This window comes from Cavia porcellus, unplaced genomic scaffold (assembly GCF_034190915.1).
Source record: "Cavia porcellus strain 051 isolate PalLab524CR breed Dunkin Hartley unplaced genomic scaffold, mCavPor4.1 scaffold_11, whole genome shotgun sequence".
Lineage (NCBI taxonomy): Eukaryota > Metazoa > Chordata > Mammalia > Rodentia > Caviidae > Cavia > Cavia porcellus.
The window spans coordinates 71,956,613-71,974,392 of record NW_026947494.1 but is presented as its reverse complement, the minus strand read 5'-3'; the positions used below and the strand labels follow the sequence as shown (position 1 = coordinate 71,974,392).

General features: G+C 41.3%; 1 protein-coding gene and 1 long non-coding RNA gene across 16 annotated transcripts in view; one reads left to right on the top strand and one right to left on the bottom strand.

Annotated features, from left to right (window-relative positions):
- Window positions 1–17,780, top strand: part of LOC134478147 (uncharacterized) — a 71,643-nt gene that overhangs the window by 4,921 nt on the left and 48,942 nt on the right. For 8 of the 15 annotated variants that reach the window (XR_010050608.1, XR_010050607.1, XR_010050600.1 and 5 more), the window contains exons 2-4: window positions 5,990–7,370; window positions 8,507–8,589; window positions 10,477–15,975. The exons of 1 other annotated variant lie outside the window; for it this stretch is intronic. This is a non-coding gene — a long non-coding RNA (uncharacterized LOC134478147). The remainder of the gene's footprint in view (window positions 1–5,989; window positions 7,371–8,506; window positions 8,590–10,476; window positions 15,976–17,780) is intronic. 6 more of the 15 variants (XR_010050595.1, XR_010050597.1, XR_010050603.1 and 3 more) reach the window with 6 other exon arrangements.
- Window positions 6,931–17,780, bottom strand: part of LOC100729329 (general transcription factor IIH subunit 2-like) — a 40,682-nt gene continuing 29,832 nt past the window's right edge. Inside the window, exons 9-12 of the mRNA XM_063258471.1 lie at window positions 12,639–13,199; window positions 11,391–12,005; window positions 8,644–8,725; window positions 6,931–7,410 (exon numbers count right to left, since the gene is read on the bottom strand). Coding sequence (XP_063114541.1) covers window positions 13,096–13,199 — 104 coding nt within the window. The 3' untranslated portion in view covers window positions 6,931–7,410; window positions 8,644–8,725; window positions 11,391–12,005; window positions 12,639–13,095. The remainder of the gene's footprint in view (window positions 7,411–8,643; window positions 8,726–11,390; window positions 12,006–12,638; window positions 13,200–17,780) is intronic.

Sequence of the window (17,780 nt, the reverse complement as noted above, 5' to 3'; positions counted from 1 at the left end):
GGGGATTGGATTTAGGACCCCTTGGCTGCCTTTAATTTGGAATATGTCATGGTATCCTTATTCTTTAATGGTTGCATTAGTGGTGGTAGATTGGAATTAATTTGTTGGGATTACAGTGATGTCTCAATGGGATTACAAATACAACTTGTTGGATTGTGAGGAAAATTAAATAGAGGATTACAATACTTGGGATTACTGTTATATATACAATTCACTGCCTGCCAGGTGACAAAAGTGTTTAATAATAGTGCAGCCAAATTTTGTTTGTAATGATAGTAAATGATTGTGACCCTAAGGGAAAGGAATCATTGAGTGTAGGGTGCTTCCAACAGGTTTTGGCATGCAGTTTCCACCGGAGATGCTTCATTAACATAAGAAAAGAGGAAGAAGAAGTGGGCTTGAAGAGGGAGAAAAGTTAATTTTGGATCTGTTTTAGTTTTGGATTGCTGGGGGAGAATCCAGGTAGAGACAGGGATACTGTCAAATTGATGTGGGCTGTTACAAATGTATGAATGACCTGGAGAGATTTAGGCATTAGTACAGATTTGGAAGCTACTGGTGGATATAGTTGGTTCATACAGCCATTAGACAAGATAACATTCCTAACAACCATCATAAATACTGTGTATTAAAATGTGAAAGGTCTTTTATGTCTGCATACACAGAGGTTTTGAAAATTATGAATTGGGAATACATCAGTTTAGTGGTTTGCATGAATTGATGGGCTTTGCAGAAGAGAGGGCTAATTCCCTGAAATTTGTGGATAGAAAGAATTGGGAGAGAGTATTGACCTGGGTGTCCAGGAACAAGAGAAACTTTTAGATAGCAGGAGATGGTCAGCTGGGTCTGGTCTGTGACATAGTCAACAAGAGTGATAAGGAAAATAACCAGTTGAACTTGGGAGTTGAAATGTTATCAGGAACCTTTAAGGATTTTTTTTTTAGATGTCTTGCTCTGCAGTTCACACATTAAATTTAGATCGGCCTCAGATATACCTCATGATCTTATTCTAAACTTAACAGTATTATCTAATTAATTTTTATTTATTTATTTAGTTAGTTAGTTAGTTTTTTGGAGACAGTGTCTCACTGTGTAGTACAGCCTGGCTTTGAACTCACTGTGTATCCCAGGCTGGCCTCAAACCCAGGTGATCCTCATGCCTCTGTGCTTCAGGGATTACAGGTGTGTACCACTAAAAGCCAAATTGCCCAGACTGGCCTTTAATTTACAGTCCTCCAGCCTTAGCCTCCAGACTAAGGTGATAGCACCATCATGCCTGGCATGAACCTGTGTTGTAAAGTACTGTAACTGTAGTGGTGAAGATTATGCCAAACACTTGCTGATTTTTTTTTTAAGTCACCAAATTGCACTGACTAGGCTTGAATTTGGGATTCTCCTTTCCTTCCAGAATACTAAGATTGCAGACATTCACCACTGTGCTTGCTTCCTATTAATTTTAATAAAGCCCTGCGTAGGTTGATATATTGTTTGTTGAAGAAGCCAGGTATCATGGTTTATGTCTGTGTCCCCCAGGCCTCATGAGTTTGCATTGTGCATTTGTGATTGGTTCATTGTCTAGCGCTTGGATTGATGGTGTCAGTGCTACACCCACATAGGGGTGGAGCCAGGATGTGATGTAATGGCAGGAAGAAGGTGTGTCTTGCTCTTTGCTAGTTCCTGTTGCTGTTTGTGGCTGCCATGAACTGCAGCCCAGCCATGCCCACCTGTCTTGGAGCCAACTGAGTGTGGACTGAAACCTCCAAAAACTGTAAGAAATAAACCTTTCCTTTCCCAACTTGGGCTTCAGGTATTTGGTCTCAGCAAGGAGCATAAAGTAACTAAGACACCAAGTATAAAGAATGTTAGAAAAATTGGTTAATGTTGAAATGCGTGAAGTTTTTATGAGGTATCCTATTAATAGTTCTTATTATTTTTTTCTTGAGCCTTGTAAACTGCTACCTATCTTATTAAATAGTGCTCATTAATCTGGGCCATGACGTACTACTGTTGTGTGTCTTAAAGGCAGATGTGTGGATTTCTTTATTGTGGCATGGTATGTATTAGGGTCAGGAGGAAGTTTTGACTCAAAACCTATTTTTTTTTAGATTATCTATTAATTTATAGTTAGACTTCTGCAAATAGATCTGAAGGATGAAGAAGCATTCTCTGTATCCGAATTTTACTGTATAGGTAGCAAGATAAGGTATTGTTTTATGTTCCTTAGTGTTATTTACTGTTTATTTTGCTTTCTGATTGTTTAGCACCTTTTAAGACTTTGTCTATGAATATCATTTTAGTCTCATGAACCCTACTTTTTTGCACCAAGGTGGTTTGCCTTTCTCAGAGGTCAGATATAGTCATGTCATCTGTAGTTTGCCTGTGTAGTGCATCTGTGGGAGCCTGCTGTGCAAAGCTAGCTGCTGGAGAAACGGTGCTCAGGCTGGAGCTCGCTTTCCTATATTTTCTTCACTGGGCTCCTTCCCTTCCTTCGTGAGGCACAATTACTGTTACCAATACTGTCCTTGTGTGTCTTTCCAAACTTTGCTTTATAAGCATACACTGATATTATCCATAAATTAAATTTTTTGTGGTACTAGGGATTGAACCTGGGACCTTTGCAGTGAGCTATGTCCCTAACATATTTTCTTTTTCATTTTGATAAAGGGTCTTGTTCAAGCACTAAATTGCCCAGGCTGGGCTTGAACTTTTGATCCTACCTCCTTAGCTTCCCAGTGTGCTTGAATTATAGATGTGTATGACCATATCCATCCATAAACTATTTAAAAAATATATTCAGGACGATTTTTTACAGACACAGATATTGAGAACATTTGATATTTATTTTTCCTGTTCCATGAATTATCTATTATATCTTTTGCTTATGTTTTAGCTTTTAAAAAGAATTACTTTTATTTTTTTTCCCCTGTAAGAATATTGGCCAGGTGTGGTGGCACATGCCTATAATTCCAGCACTTGGAAGGGGGAGGCAGGAAGATTGCTCTAAGTTAGAGGTCATCCTGGGCTACATATTAGCTCTTATGAGCGATCGGCCATATTGATTATACTTTGCCTCTGATTTTTCTTTAAAAATACCTCCGTATATAGTTCAGACTGACCTTGAACTCATTATATACTCCAAACTAACCTCAAACTTGTGGTGCTCCTTTGGCTTTAACTTCCTAGGTGTTGAGGTTACAGGCATGCACAACCATTTTTCTGTTTCTTCATACAGGGTTGTTTTTAGTTTTGGTTTTGTTTTGATAGGGTCTTGCTTTGTTGCCCAGGATAGGTTCAAACTCTGCTCAAGAGATCCTTCTGACTCAGCCTTCTGAGTAGCTGAGACTACAGGCATATGATGCTGTACCTAGCACAAATGCAAACATTTTAATATATACTTAGCAGTCAGTCACAGAGTGTTCCTTAACTCTTAGATTTTTTTCCTCTGCATGTGTTTTGCATGTTCAAGTAATCTGCCCATTGTTATACAGCTGGCAAGCCCATCCATTTGGTTCGAGCACATTCCCATGCCCAGGACTAGCGTCTTACACAACCTTCACACATGCAGAGCCTTAGGTCATCTGAGTTTGTTTTTGAAACTCAGTAGCAGACCACCTGCCTGGTAACTTTGTGTTTGGATGAGTATTCTCCTGGACATAAAGACTGAATTAAACCTCCTGTAAGAAAGAATACTCCCAACATTCCCCTTTTGTAAATAGTAAGCAGTTGTTGAGCCATCTCCTCCTAAGATATCATACTTCTAGCCACACTGTTGTGATTGCGAGAGCAGGCTTCAGAATCAAATGCTGGCTCTGCTGCTTACTAGCTGTGTGCCGAGAACACGTTACCCAACTGCTTTATTTCTTAGTTTCCTCATCTGTGAAAAAAATTAAAGAACCCATGTCTTTGGTTTGCAGTAACAGTGAGCTCAGGAAATGCAGCTGAAGTGTTTATAATAGAGCCTATTACTACTGGGTTAGTGAGTGTTACGTTAAAACATGGGTTTGCTTCCTACTTTAAGAGACAACACATGAATAGTGCTTGTCTTCCTGTCTTTTGCCTACAAACTTTAGGCAGTCCTTAGCTAATTACCATATGTAATTAAATCTTTCTTCTTTCACAGAGGCTGAAACGAGATTGACAAGCAGTGTTGAGGCCATTGGAGATTTGGATAGTTGTAGTCTCTTGAGTCATTTTGTTTTTGTCATACTCAGCATCTCAGCTCTCAGAGTGGAGATGAGTAGTACCTAGGTGAGCCTAGGATTTAGGGCCTTGTGTGGGGCCGGAGGGCTAGCAGAATAACAGGTAAGTACTAAGCTAAAGAGATCAGTTGAGCTGATGTAATGTGGGGCCTGTGTTAGGGAAGGAAATAAATGATGGTAGCAAGAAAAAGAAGGGAGGAATTGAGAGAAAACTCAAAACTGATAGGTTGAGATAATTATGTTTCTCTGAGAATTCTTCTAATTTTGAAATCTTCTCTTCCCTCTAAAGCCCTCAAACAATTGCAGTAACCTATGAGAAAAGCCTGGAGTAATTCAGGAACTGAACGTGTAAACATGTTTCCCTCTTTTTAGAGTAGAATTGACAACCAGTAATCAACAATAAATAGAACAAATCATAGTGATAGAAATTTGTTTTCCAACTTAATTTTCAAATTTTTCTTAATAGCATCTTCATTCTTTCAAATAGCTGTGTAATTCCCTGAGGGAAAAGAAGTAAAATTATTAAAAGACGGATATTGTCAAGCTTTTTTAAAAATTATGTTGAGTTTATTCAAGCTCTTATGTAAGAGTCATCTTGTTTTTTATCTAGGTTAGCCAGAATTAATGAGCTTACTGTTTGCTGAATTCAAAATTAATTTGGACACTTTTTACACTTCATTCCATTTGTGACAATATTTTGATGATTTGGCTAAGGCTACATTAATCTTTCTCAGTCATGTAGAATCTAGTTAGGCCTTTTGGTTTCTCATGGGCAGAGCATAAAGTGCTTGACAAAATTTGATCTGACAGCTTTACACTTATAGAACAGAAGCTTAAAAACAAACAAAAAAAGAGAAAGAATTGAAGGATTTATCTTAACCTATATCTTACCACTTCACTTGTCTCTTTAAACTGGAGCAGAACCATCATAACCCTAGTTGTTATGTAGCCTTAGATTTAGCAGGACTTTGAAAAAATGCATGAGAAGCTTTTGGAGGTGACAAGGTTTTAGGATTATCTTGTCTGACTGAATCACATTACCAGTGGGCACACCCAAGCCTGAAGAGGGGAAGTGCAGTACTTGCCTTGGAAAAGCTAAAGACGGGGTGGAACTGACCTGGGAACCAGGGTCACAGAAATTCAATTCCAGTGCTCTTTCTGGTACAATATGGAATAAACCAAGAATGGGTTATGATTTTACAAACGTAAATTTTGTATAACCATGATGTAATCCACTGATACTTGATTTTGCATATGGAATAAAAATAATTACATTGGAAGGTATAGCTGATTGCCTGGGTTCAGTTCTTCTGGCCCTGCTATTGGTGCGATGTGGTCAGGTCTCTTGAACCTCAAAGCTTTCTTGCTTCACTGATTAAGTAGGACTAATAGAAATGCTTGTCATATGTCAAATCCTGGCATATGGACACTTCAGTAAATGTTACCTGCTACTGCTAATCATTTAAAATTAATGAAAATTAGCATTCAGAGTGACTGTAGCAAAGTAAGGAATTTAATTAAGGACAGGTTGGTATGTGTGTGTGTAGGCTTCTGGAATTAGGGAAATAATTTATAATTTTTTTGTATTAAGAGTGGTGATGAATAGTGTTTTTATTTATTTTATTAGTTTTTTGGTTTTGGTGATTAAACTCAGGATTACGTGCCTGCCAGACAGGCACTGTGCCATATCTCTGGCCCTGTTTGTTAATTTTTATTTTATCTTACTTTGTTTTGTTTGGTGTCATGACATGTTATGTTACGTTATTTTGAGACAGGGTCTTGCTTTGTAGCTCAGACTGGCCTTGAACTCCTGACTAGACTCCTGCCTCGGCCTCTATGGAGCATTAGAATTACAGGTGTGTTCTTCCATGCCTGGCTGGGTTTTTTTTTGTAGTTGTTTTTTAAATTGTGTTTAGAAATCACAGCTTCTCTTTTTTTCTGGTTCTCTTTTGTGTGCAGATTTGAAGACCTAAGTAGTCACATGGAAACAGGATTGTTTTGCATTTGAATAACATTTTTGTATATTAAAAAAAACCTTCGACTAACAATAAAAAGTTATTTTTCTGTCCGGAAGTTTTAGGCACAAAGGGTAAGGAGTCCTGTTGCATGCTGCAGTTGCCTTCCACTGGCCTGAGTAAGGAGGCTTTGTGACAACAATCCCTCAGTGCAAGTTGCACTTTCTCCTGCGCTGATATCTGATAGTGAATTAGGTGCTTTTAGGTCAGACTCATGAACATTTATTTATTTATTTACTTCTTTATTTTTGATACTGGGATCGAACTCTCATATGAACATTAAAATAATGATAGGAATTTTAATGTTAGGAAAATATATAACCTAATCTGTCTAATCTAATAGAAACTTGTAGTTTAGGTCTAAATAGTTCAGGTGAATAAAATGTTTTTAAAAAAAGGCGAGTAGAAATTCTAATACATACATCCCCTTGGAAGAACCTTCAACCATCATACAGAACAGAATAAACAGGGACTCGAAAAGATAAAGTTAGCATCAGGTAGCCCGAGATGGAAGCTGGCTGTGTTGCCATCGCCTCACTGTTCCCTTCTGTTCTGTTTGGGGCAGACTCTTGCTCCGTAGCTCTCAGGCTGACCTTGAGCTCTCAGTCCTCCGGCCTCAGCTTTCTGAGTGCTGGGATCGCAGGCACATGCTAGATATTTCACAGCTAATGTGAACATTCATTCATCTCTTGCCACGCTGCTGAGCCATTTGAGAATGTTTTCACAACACTTTATTCAGGAACTTCAGTTTTTTTAGGGAAAGGGTTAGTGGAGAAATCAACCGTAACTATTTTCCTGGGCTCACCCTTACTAAAAACTGAGTCACTCCGTGAGACCAAAAAGCTCTTATGAAAATGATTTCTGAGAAGAATTATGGTGCTGTAAGTAAGGTGCGAAATGGAAGTGTTAGAAAGCAAACGAAGGGAGCAGGCCGAGAGTCCCAGCGCTCTGGGGACAGGCAGTCCAACTCTCCCTGGGCCACTGAGCAGCTTCCACGGCCCTGTCCCAAAACATAAAAAGGCTGGTGGCTGCAGCTGTGGCTTCAGTCCTCAGTACCAAACAAGAACATGGAACACAATGGGGAGCAAGAAAGCAAAAGAAGAAATAAACAAGCAAAGCCTTTGGAATACGCCTGCGTTTTTACCTGATGCCACAGGTAATTCTCTTTTGACCCAGGAATTCACAAAATGTTCTCCCTGAGGAAAAATAAATATATATTACTAATTGTTTAGCTTAGTTGATACACACCTATCTAGGAATAAGACCTGAAACCATTCTTCTCCTGCCATGAACAGTTTCGTTAGGCAGAATAGCAGAGTTGTTAAAGAAGCATATCCTTAATTGAATTAGGGAATTTTTAAAATTTTTTGAACTGGAAGTTGAACCCAGGCCTTTGCATTGAGTTATCTCCCTTCCCCTTTTTAAAATTTTAAGGCAAAGTTTCACTAAATTGTTAAATTTCTAGGCTAGGCTCAACTTTTGATCCTCCTGCCTCAGCCTTCCAGAGTGCTGGGATTACAAATGCATGGCACCCAGCTAGAAAATGTTTTTAATGCAGTTTAAAACAACAGCAGTGAAATGTTTACCCGAACTCAGGAGGAAACTTCCTGAAGGCCCCTTTTCACAGCTTACAAACAGAACTGCGTTTGATACCACAGAATTTTGATTAATTAAGAAAGATCTAACAAGGAAAGTGAACTCAGAAGAGTTATATACTGAGCAACTAATCCCTCTGAGATAACTGCACCCAGATTTCTTCCTCCTCTACTTTTCATGCATGTTGTTGTTTTGTTCTATTTTTGTTTTTTTTTTTTTTTTTTGAGACAGGGTCTCAAGTCCAAGCTGGCCTTGAATTCACTATATAGCACAGGCTGACCTCAAATAGCGATCCTTCTGCCTCAGTCTGCTGAGTGCCGGGATTCCAGGCATGTGCCACCATGCTTGGCATTCAGCCCATGCTCTTTACAGGGTTTTGGTCTTCTGATTCACATAGCCAATAAATCTTTGTAGTTTCAGCCAGTTTGACCTGGGCTTCTGCTCACTTCCTGTAACCCTGACTGCTGCAGGTTAAAGTCCCAGCAGGAGCCCTCAGTGGTAGTGATGCCAGGCCAGGGCACCTTACTAGCAGCAGAGGTGCCAGGAGCATGGCCTCAGCTGCAGAGTGATGATCAGAAGGACAGGCAGAGCTGTCAAAGGCCAGCTTTCTCCAGTCCCTAGAAAAGGGACTGCTAAGTGTTCTGGAGTAGCAAAAGGATGTAAAAGATCATTTTCTTTTCTTTAACTACTCTGCAGATGAAAGGCAGAAGAATCCAAAGAGAAAGGAAAGAAGAAAAAACTCACAACATAAAAAGAATGCCTCTCCACTTGGGATTCAGGTACTAGGCAATCAAAAAAAGACAGACTGAGGAAATAATTCTCATTTATGTTACCATCACGCCAACAAATCCCTGGTAGCTTTGAATATACTGAGCAGTTTCCTCTGAGGACTTCTTACTTTGAAGAAATTCACATCTGTAATTTAAAATGTAATTAAACTTTACACTGTGACATAAATGTTGTGGATCACATTAAACATAATGAACATGTTGAAGTCAGCCTTCTATAAAACTGTCAAAATGTTTTACCACTAAACCTACTTTGAGAACTGTCACTGTTTTGATGAGAGTTACTATTCTTATCAGCAATAACATGTGTGATTATTTAAAAGTAAATCTGAAGATTATCTCCCCCCCAACTCACAAAACCAACCTATAATATCTATTGTTTCATAATTTATTCTACAGATTTTCAAACAAGACCTTATCTAATCTGAGGCATTACAATGTTTTTTGTTTGCATGTTTGTTTGTTTTTGCAGTGCTGGGAATTAAACCCAGAGCCTCCTGTATTTTAGACAAGAGCTGTACCACTGACCTACACATATCTCCGCCCCTTTTTGTCTCCTCTTTTGAGGTTAGGTCTTGCTGTATTGCCCAGGCAGGCCCTGAAGCTCTGATGCTCCTACATCAGCCACTCAAACAACTGGGATTACAAGTATGCGCGCCACCACACCTAGTTATTTTAAAAGGCTTGGATACATCTGTTATAGTTCATGTTGCTTTTTCTACTTAGCCTATCATAGTTACCCTCCCTTTTTGTTTGCGTGGGTGCCCAGTACAAGATGACTTACAGATGTAAATACCTGCCCAGTCCTTGTAGGGCTGATCCAGAATCTAACCAGCAACTTTCTCACAAGCAGTAGACAGAGGTTGTTCAAGAAAAGAGAACCTGAACCTGGTCAAACAACTAATCCAAGGGTCAGGTTATTGGAACAGAGAAACTAGAGGAACACAGCCCAGTGTAGTGGTGCACATCTATAATCCCAGCAGTCAGGAGGCTGAGACAAAAGGATCGCCATGATTTTGAGGCCACCTAGGTTACACAGTGAGTCCAAGGCCAACTTGAACTACATAGTGGGACCCGTCTCAAAAAAAAAAAAAAAAAAGTAGGAAATACTAACTTGTGTCACAGAAACACAGTCAGCCAAATCTGGAGAACAGGCAACTTTACATGGCAGAGAATTTAGATTCTTTCCTGAATTAATGGGTGGGGGAGATGGTGAAGGTGATGAGTAAAAACTGCAAGAGAAAGAGAGAGGGTGGGGGCGCTGGAGCTCTGACTCGGTTGGTATGTTTCAAGAAGACTTAGTGATATTGTAGTTATGGTTTTTAAGTCATATTCTTAGCAGTTAGTTATGTACTAAAATAATAATATGAGCTAGCTGGGGTTGGCTTTACAATAATCTGGCTAATATTAATTCCAGGGGGAGAAAGGTGGGCGACATATGATTTGGCCATGTGTTGAAACAAACATTCACTATATTATTCTCTCCACAATTAAAGCTTAAAAATTTACTAAACTGATCTATATGTGGTACAAACAAAGTCATGTAGAAGATACTAGTAATGATAGTATTAAAAATAGTCAAAATATAAAAAATAAATACATTTTATTCTCTCTCTCTTTCTCTCTTTTGAGACAGGGTCTCACTATGTAGCTAGGCTGGATTCAGACTCAGTGATCTGCCTGCCTCAGCCTCCCAAGTGCTAGGACCACAGCCATGCATCACCACATCTGGCTAACAGTTTTCTTTTCTAAGCAGGGAACTTAAAGACCACTGTAGTAATAAAAGCTGAGTTTCTGATAGAAAACATTTTCATTCAGAGCATTTTCACAAGTGTGTAAAATGATTTATAATAATATTTTATTTTATTTTACTTTTAGATAGAGTCACTATGTTATTCAGGCTCGTCTTGAACTGAGTATGTCCAGCCAGGCTGGTCTTAAACTTAAGGCAAAATCCTCCTGCCTCAGCTTCCCCAGTGCTGAGATTACAGGCATGTGCTGCCACACTTAGCTGTAAGTTTTGTTGTTGTTTTGCTGTGTTGGGAGGGTTTTTTTCTTTTTTCTTTTTTTCCTTGACACAAGGTCTTGCTACATAGTGCAGGCTGATCTTGACCTCACTATGTAGTCCAGACTGGCCTCAGACTTCAAACTTCTGGCAATCCTCCTGCCTCAGCTTCCTAACATGTGCTACCGTGTCCAGCCGAGCTGTAATGTCTTACACATTTTACTTACTTTCTAACTTCCTTTTCAGTCACTGTTCATTAGGCCTATGCAAAGTATCTTCCTAATAAGGTGAATCATGGAAACTTCTACCTGGCAAAACATACCTTGGTATTTGGCATAATAAAACAATGTTCAAAAACTGTTTAGGGTCACAAACTTCAACCTTCTCATGGTATAACTAGGCCTCTTCCACCTGGATAATTCTGGGTGGTCCGATTTTGGAGAGGGAGTAATTCAACCCGAAGTGGATACTCAGCAAGGTTCTTTGTCTTTGTCTCTATAAAAACTAAAAAACGTAGAGGGGTGTGTTTCTACACACCTGTAATCACAGCTACTGAGGAGGCTGAAGCTAGAGGACTCCAAGTTTGATCCTAGCCTTGGCAACTTAGTAAGGCCCTGTCTCAAAATTAAAATATAAAATGAAAGGCTCAGTGGTAGAGCATCCCCGGGCTTCAATCCCCAGCACTGCCAGGTAAAACCAACAAAGCAAAATGACACAAACAAAGGAAAAAAGCACAGCACAACAGCAGACCTGATCAGTGTTAGCAGAAAAACACGCAAGCACTTACTTGGGAAACCACCTGGCATGTTCCTGCCAGGGGTCGTCCCCTTCTTCCCAGTTTCCTAAGCATCCGCCGCAGGAGAAGCACTGCACGGTGTCCCTGTGACCTGTGGACACAGGACAGCGGCTCAGGGGCCAGCAGCGGCCCTGAGGGGCTCCCGGAGGTGACAGCTCTCCTCAGGGCCCAGCTGCCCCGCGTGCTGTTCCTCCAGGAGCGCTCGGCCACCCGGTCAGCCCTGCTGCGCCCCGCGAGCCCCGGCCTACGCACATCCAGTCCACTGAACTCCGCAGCTACAAACCCTCGCTGTTAGTTTCTCCACGCTGATTCTGTAAAATGCAGGCCCTTTTTTTGATTCTTGGTGAAAACAAAAACTGAAAGATCTCTGAGTCTTGATGAAAACAACTGTGACTTGGGAAAGAAAGGGGCAAATGGGTTGGTGCGGAATTAGAGTTCATCCATGCCTCGCATGAAGCAGCCGCTCAGTAAGCCACGGTCGCTCTTAGGAAGCCTCGGTCTCCTGTCACCATCCATGGTGAGGCCAAGACATAAACACACAGGCGCCGGGACGGAGTTCAGCGGCACACGCACCTGCCTGGCAAGTGTGACATTGTGTTCGATCCCCTGTACCGAGAGAGACAGAGACAGACAGAGAGACAGAGATACAGAGACAGAGAGACAGAGAGATTGATTTTAAAAAACCTTCAAAACCTGTAGGAATTTTAAAAATCAAAGAAAGCTTATGTGAGAGCAGTGAAGAGCTCCTCATTCATGAGGAGACTGGATTGAACAGCAGTATCAGGCTAAAGAACATAGTCTGTGTCACCTAAGGCCCCTATATATGGAAAGATAGTCTTCTAGTTTTATATACCTTTGACGAATTAACACAAGGTGCACAAAACATCAAGAAAAATTACTGAAGTGGAATTTGGGGGGGGGTTGCTTGCTTTTGTTTGTTTATTTATTTATTGAGTCAGGGTCATGCTATGTAGTCCAGGCTGGCTTTTAACTCACTGTGTAGCCCAGACTGGCTTAAAATTCTGGGCAATCCTCCTGTTTCAGCCTTGCAAGTGCAGGATTACAGGCCTGTACCACCACACTCTGCTTGAAGCAGAATTTTAACAAAACAGATTTTTGTCTAATACAACACATTGAGCAAGCAATGAAGGATTCACAAAGCAGCTCAACAGCAACCAAAGCATGGAACCTCAAGTTAAAACTTGGGGAGAAGCCCTGTAGGAGATGATTTCAAGTTACCTGTAAAGACCAAGCCAGAAGCTGCGAGGCCCTGCGGGGACACTGCGTGGACGCAGAAGGGCCAGTCCTGGAAGGACGCGAGCCTGGCCTCCTGCTCGCAGTACCTCGTCGGCCACCGCTCGGCTCCTCCACTGGGGTCTTCACCTGCACATCGTACTTGCCCATGTTGCCCACGTCCCTGCCCAGCAGGAACTGGCAGCTGGGGCGTAACTCCCTGCGATGCTCCACGGGGACCCTCCCGCAGCTGCAGCCGCAGAGGACCAAGCTGCAGCAGAAGCACTGAACCCGGACTTGGGCTTCACCCGGTGCAGTAAAAGCCTGCTGCTGCCATGTCCTGCGGCGTGCAGGAGCTGTACGGTGGCAGGTGGCGACGGTCCTCGGCCGGCGGCCTTGCTACACGTCTGGGGTTGCAGCCCTCACTCATCCGCCTGCTCTCTGTGCTCCTCCTCCTGCAGCTTCAGCAAGGCCACGGCGTCCACGCCCAGGAGCGCCCACATTTCCGGGGCCAGGCCTCGTCAAACTGGAGATCCTCTTCTCCGCCTCGTCCAGGGCGCTCATTTTCTGAAACAAGAGTTAGCGTCCCTGTCAAGGAGGCACAAACGCAGGAGAAAGCTGTGCTCCAGAGCAACGGTTTGATGAAATTACTCGTTTTTAAAACGACGTTGTTCTCACTGTGTCCACTTTCCAAGCAGTAGTGCTCTGTCCCCAAGCTCAAGAGGCCCCATAATTATGGCTATAGATGCTATGCATTTCATTTTATAAACTACTTACCTAATCAAAAATTATAAAACATCATCATATTGATAAATACATAGCTCTTTGTGCTTTTGAATGGCTTCATGTAGGACACTTAGGTTGTTGCCATTTTTCTCTTCATCAACAAAGTTCAATACGCTTTAAACAAAGTCTTTGTTCTTAATCTTTATTTCCCAGGCTACATTTCCCAAAGAATAATGACTGAGGCAGTCACACCCTTTTTGGACTCCTGGAGTTTTTTGGTTGAACTGGGGGTTGAACACAGGGCTTTTCATTGAGCTACATCCCAGGCTTTTTAATCTTTTTACTTTTGAGACAGGGTCTTGCTAAGTAGTTAAGTTGCCCAGGCCAGCCTTGAACCTGTGATCCTCCTGCCTCAGCTTCCCAGAGTGCTGGGATCACAGGTGTTCACTATCACCCCCAGATTCTACCATATTTTTTTAATAAACAGTTCATTATACTAGAACATCTGCATCTACTATGTTCTTAACTAGGGCTGAATCTCTTGGCTGTTTCCTAAATATCTTGTACTGTTACCAAGTGAATACATAGTTGGGTAGGCTTAAATAATTGTAAAGATTCTCAGGTGAGTGTGGTAGCACATGCCTGTAATCCCCGCACTCAGAAGGCTGAGGCAGGAGGGTTGCTGCAAGTTCCAGGCCATGAGTTCAAGGCCAGCCTTAACTATATAGTGAGACCCTGTCTCAAAAAAGGCCAAAAAAAAAAAAAAAAAGGATTCCCATCTTACATTACTCATTAAAATCAGATGAAGACCAGATTTTCTGCATGAAATCTTTTCTTAAAGGGTTGGGCAAGGGATGTGTTAATTCAGATATCATGTTTATTCTAACAATGTGACAATGAAAGATGATACAACACTTAAAGTTTGCTCTTAGAACGTCCAACTTTGAGTCACTCCCTACTTTTTAAATCACAACTTTATTGAGATATAATCAACATACCATAAATCACCCATTTAAAATTTATTACTTAATAGAGCTGAACGTAGTCGTAGACTTGTGCAGTCATCCCCACAATCAATTTTAAACTTATCCCTCTCCAAAGAAATGCTGTATTCATTAGCAGTAGCTTCCTATGTTTCCTACACCCACCCAGCCCTATTCCAGGACTAATGTACTCTCTATATATTTATTTTGAGCCAGATGCAAGGGCACACACTTGCAATCCCAGCAATGAGGGGGCTGAGGCAGAAGGATCACTGCAAGTTCAAGGCCAGTGTGGTCTATATAACGAACGAGTTCAAAACAAGCCTGAACTACATGAGAGACCCTATCTCAAAAAAATCAAAAGGAAAGAAAAATTCAATAATAACAAGAAATATACTTATTGCCAACATTTCATATGAATCATACAACATGTGGTCTTTGAGGGCTGGGGATGTAGCTCAATGGCACAGCGCCTGCCTGGCAAGCGCAAGGTGCTGAGTTTGATTCTTGGTACCAGGAAAAAAAAAAAAACGCTTTGTAATCTGAGCAAGTGCTTTGAAGACAATGCCACACAATATGTTTACCATTGTTAATCTCCTATTATTGTGTCTTGAAATTCTCTATCATTTTTCTCTTAAACAGTAATGTTTGTTTTTCCTAAACAATTGATGTCTAGGCACATTCGTTTTAACGTTAAGGGTCAGCCTGGGGTCTCACCTATTAGGTACTAGGGTAGCGTTCCTTTTCGTGGTCAAACCCTGCTCCGTTCTGTGGCTGTGTTACATTTCATCTCCCTACCTGTCCACACCGGGTTTGTTTACACTCGGGGCTGTGAACAGCGCTAAAGTGCACTCTGAGCACGTGTTACCTGTGGAAGTGTCTCGCTCCTGCAGCCACAGCGGCACTGTCCCATCACATTCACAGGATGGGCACCCCCTGACTTCTCATCAGCAGGCCTGCACGCAGCAACGCGTTTGTGTTCCGGCCCCAAATGCCAGTGAGGTTTTCCCGCCACTCTCAGGCTATTTTATCTTTGCCAGTACAAAGGTCCTCAGGTTCCTGGCAAGGGCAGCACCAGAACTCACCAGCCTCTTCTTCACAGCAGATTGCTTTGAAGGGACAGTAGTTTTGGCTTTTGTGTCATTACAGGGTTTATTTGCTAGTAAATTAGGAATCTATTGTGGTCTTGGACGGTATGAGGAGAGGTTGGAGCAGACAGACCACCTAACCGCTCCATCAGTGGTGGTGAGTCTGTGGCGTGCTTATTGCTGTGTTGTTTTTTTAAAGACAAAACACAGTAATGTTTAAGTTGTTTTTCCTAAATTAAAACCTCAGTACTCAGATTTAATTGCAGTGCTGGCATTTTGTGATAAACAAATGGGTTTGGAGTTGTACTTTGTTTTTTATTTTTCTTTTTATGTTTATTTATTTTTGGTACCAGGGATCAAACTCACGATCTCATGTTTGCTAGGCAGCGCTTACACTGCTGAGCTAAATCCCTAATCCTGCTTTGTTTTTTACAGGGTCTCTCTGCATAGTTCGGGCTGAACTTGAACTCATGGTGATCCCCTTGCCTCTGCCTCCTGAGTGCTGGGACTATAGGTGTGTGCCACCATGCCCACATAGGATTGCAGGTTGGCACTCATCTTTAAAAGGTTCATCATTAAAGAGATGCAAATGTGGCTGGGGATTTAGCTCAGTGGCACAAGTGCTTGCCCGGCAAGTGTAAGGTCATGAGTTCAATCCCCAGTATAGAGAGAAAGAGAGAGAGAGAGAGGCTAACAAATGCTGGTGGGGTTATGGGGAAAAGGAACCCTTCTCCACTGCTGGTGGAAGTGTAGACTGGTATAATCACTGTGGAGATCAGTGTGGAGATTCCTCAAAAAACTAGGACTATAGGTCCCATTCAATCCAGCTATTACCCTTCTGGGTACCTTCCCAGAAGAATTAAAAAGATCATACATAGTAATATATGTGCCCCCATGTTTATAGTAGCACAATTTGTAATAGCTAAATCTTTGAAATAACCCAAATGCCCATCAGGCGAGGAATGGGTAAAAAGAGATGTGATATTTTTATACAATGGAGCAGGACTCAGTCATAAAGAAAGTTAGGCTTGAGACATCTCTAGGTAAATGGATGTAACTCAAGACCATACTCATATGTGAAATAAATCAGACTCACATGTGTAAACATCATATGCTCCTGGTTTGAGAAACTGAAAGAGTAAATAAGGTCCAAAATTTACAATATTGTGAAATGGGAAGAACCTGTTCAATAGGAAAGAGGAACTAGGGTGGGGGAAAGAGGAAAAGAAGGAAAGGTAAAGGAAAAAAATTACAAGATGGTTATACTACTAGTTTCTCTAGTTCATTGAAAAGAAAGGCTTGTGCTCATACCATTTGGAAAATTTTTTACATGCATATCTTGTACTCTGCATAACTATTTAAATATAACAATATACAATGTGTTAACTATTGTTATATAACAATATACAATGTGTTAACTATTGTCATTTTGCTTTGAAATTTTTTTCATAAAATATACTATTAAAAAACAAAAGATTCACCACAGCACTATATAAACCATCTTATGGTGATATGTTAACATTTTGCTGTGCCTCCATTTTCATGTTTTTTGCCTTCCTTTTTCATGTTATTTCCTTGTTTTATTTTGATGTGATGGGGCCTGAGGCCAGGGCTTTGCACTTGCTAGGAAAATGCTTCACCACCAAGCTACCCCCCGGCCCTTTCATGCCACTCTAATTATCCATCAGAACACTTCCACCTGACTGGCTAGTCCCGACATTTTAAAATCTCTTTTATTCAACTGTTTCCTTTCTCAGGGACAGTACTGATCTCACACACGCAGAGCAGATGGGCTGCTCTTCTGCAATGGTCCCTCCGCTCCTCTCCCAACATGAGGAGTCTGAGTGGTCAGAGGCCTCCTGTCACAGTGTCTCTTAGGTCAAAGATGTGAAATCAGGAGCCCTAGTAGCATGATGGAACCAGTTCAAAGGTCCTTGTTCGCATTCTTAACATTTCAGCCACCTCACTCATAGGTAAAGTTAAGTGATGGATTTCCTCTACCCAGAATGTTACCTAGCTCATCCGATTTGGAATTTGCCCATCACCCGCACTTCTGTAAAAGCTGCTGTTAGTTGAAGTTTTATATTAAGACCAAGCATTGCCTTTCATTTGAAGCACCATGAGATGGTACCTAATCAAAAGGAAAGAGCTTCTTTGTCTCTGGTAAGGTTCATTATAGCAGTGGTTCTTCAGGAAGCACTCTACATCACTCCACAGTTTATCTTGCTTTAAATGGTTCTTTCTGTTGTCTCGTGATGGTCTCTTCAGACAGCGAGTCTTTGGTGATCACCCATAGGAGGACAGGCAGGTCCCCATCAGACCAGCACTTTAGTAGTAGCAGGAGGAACTGT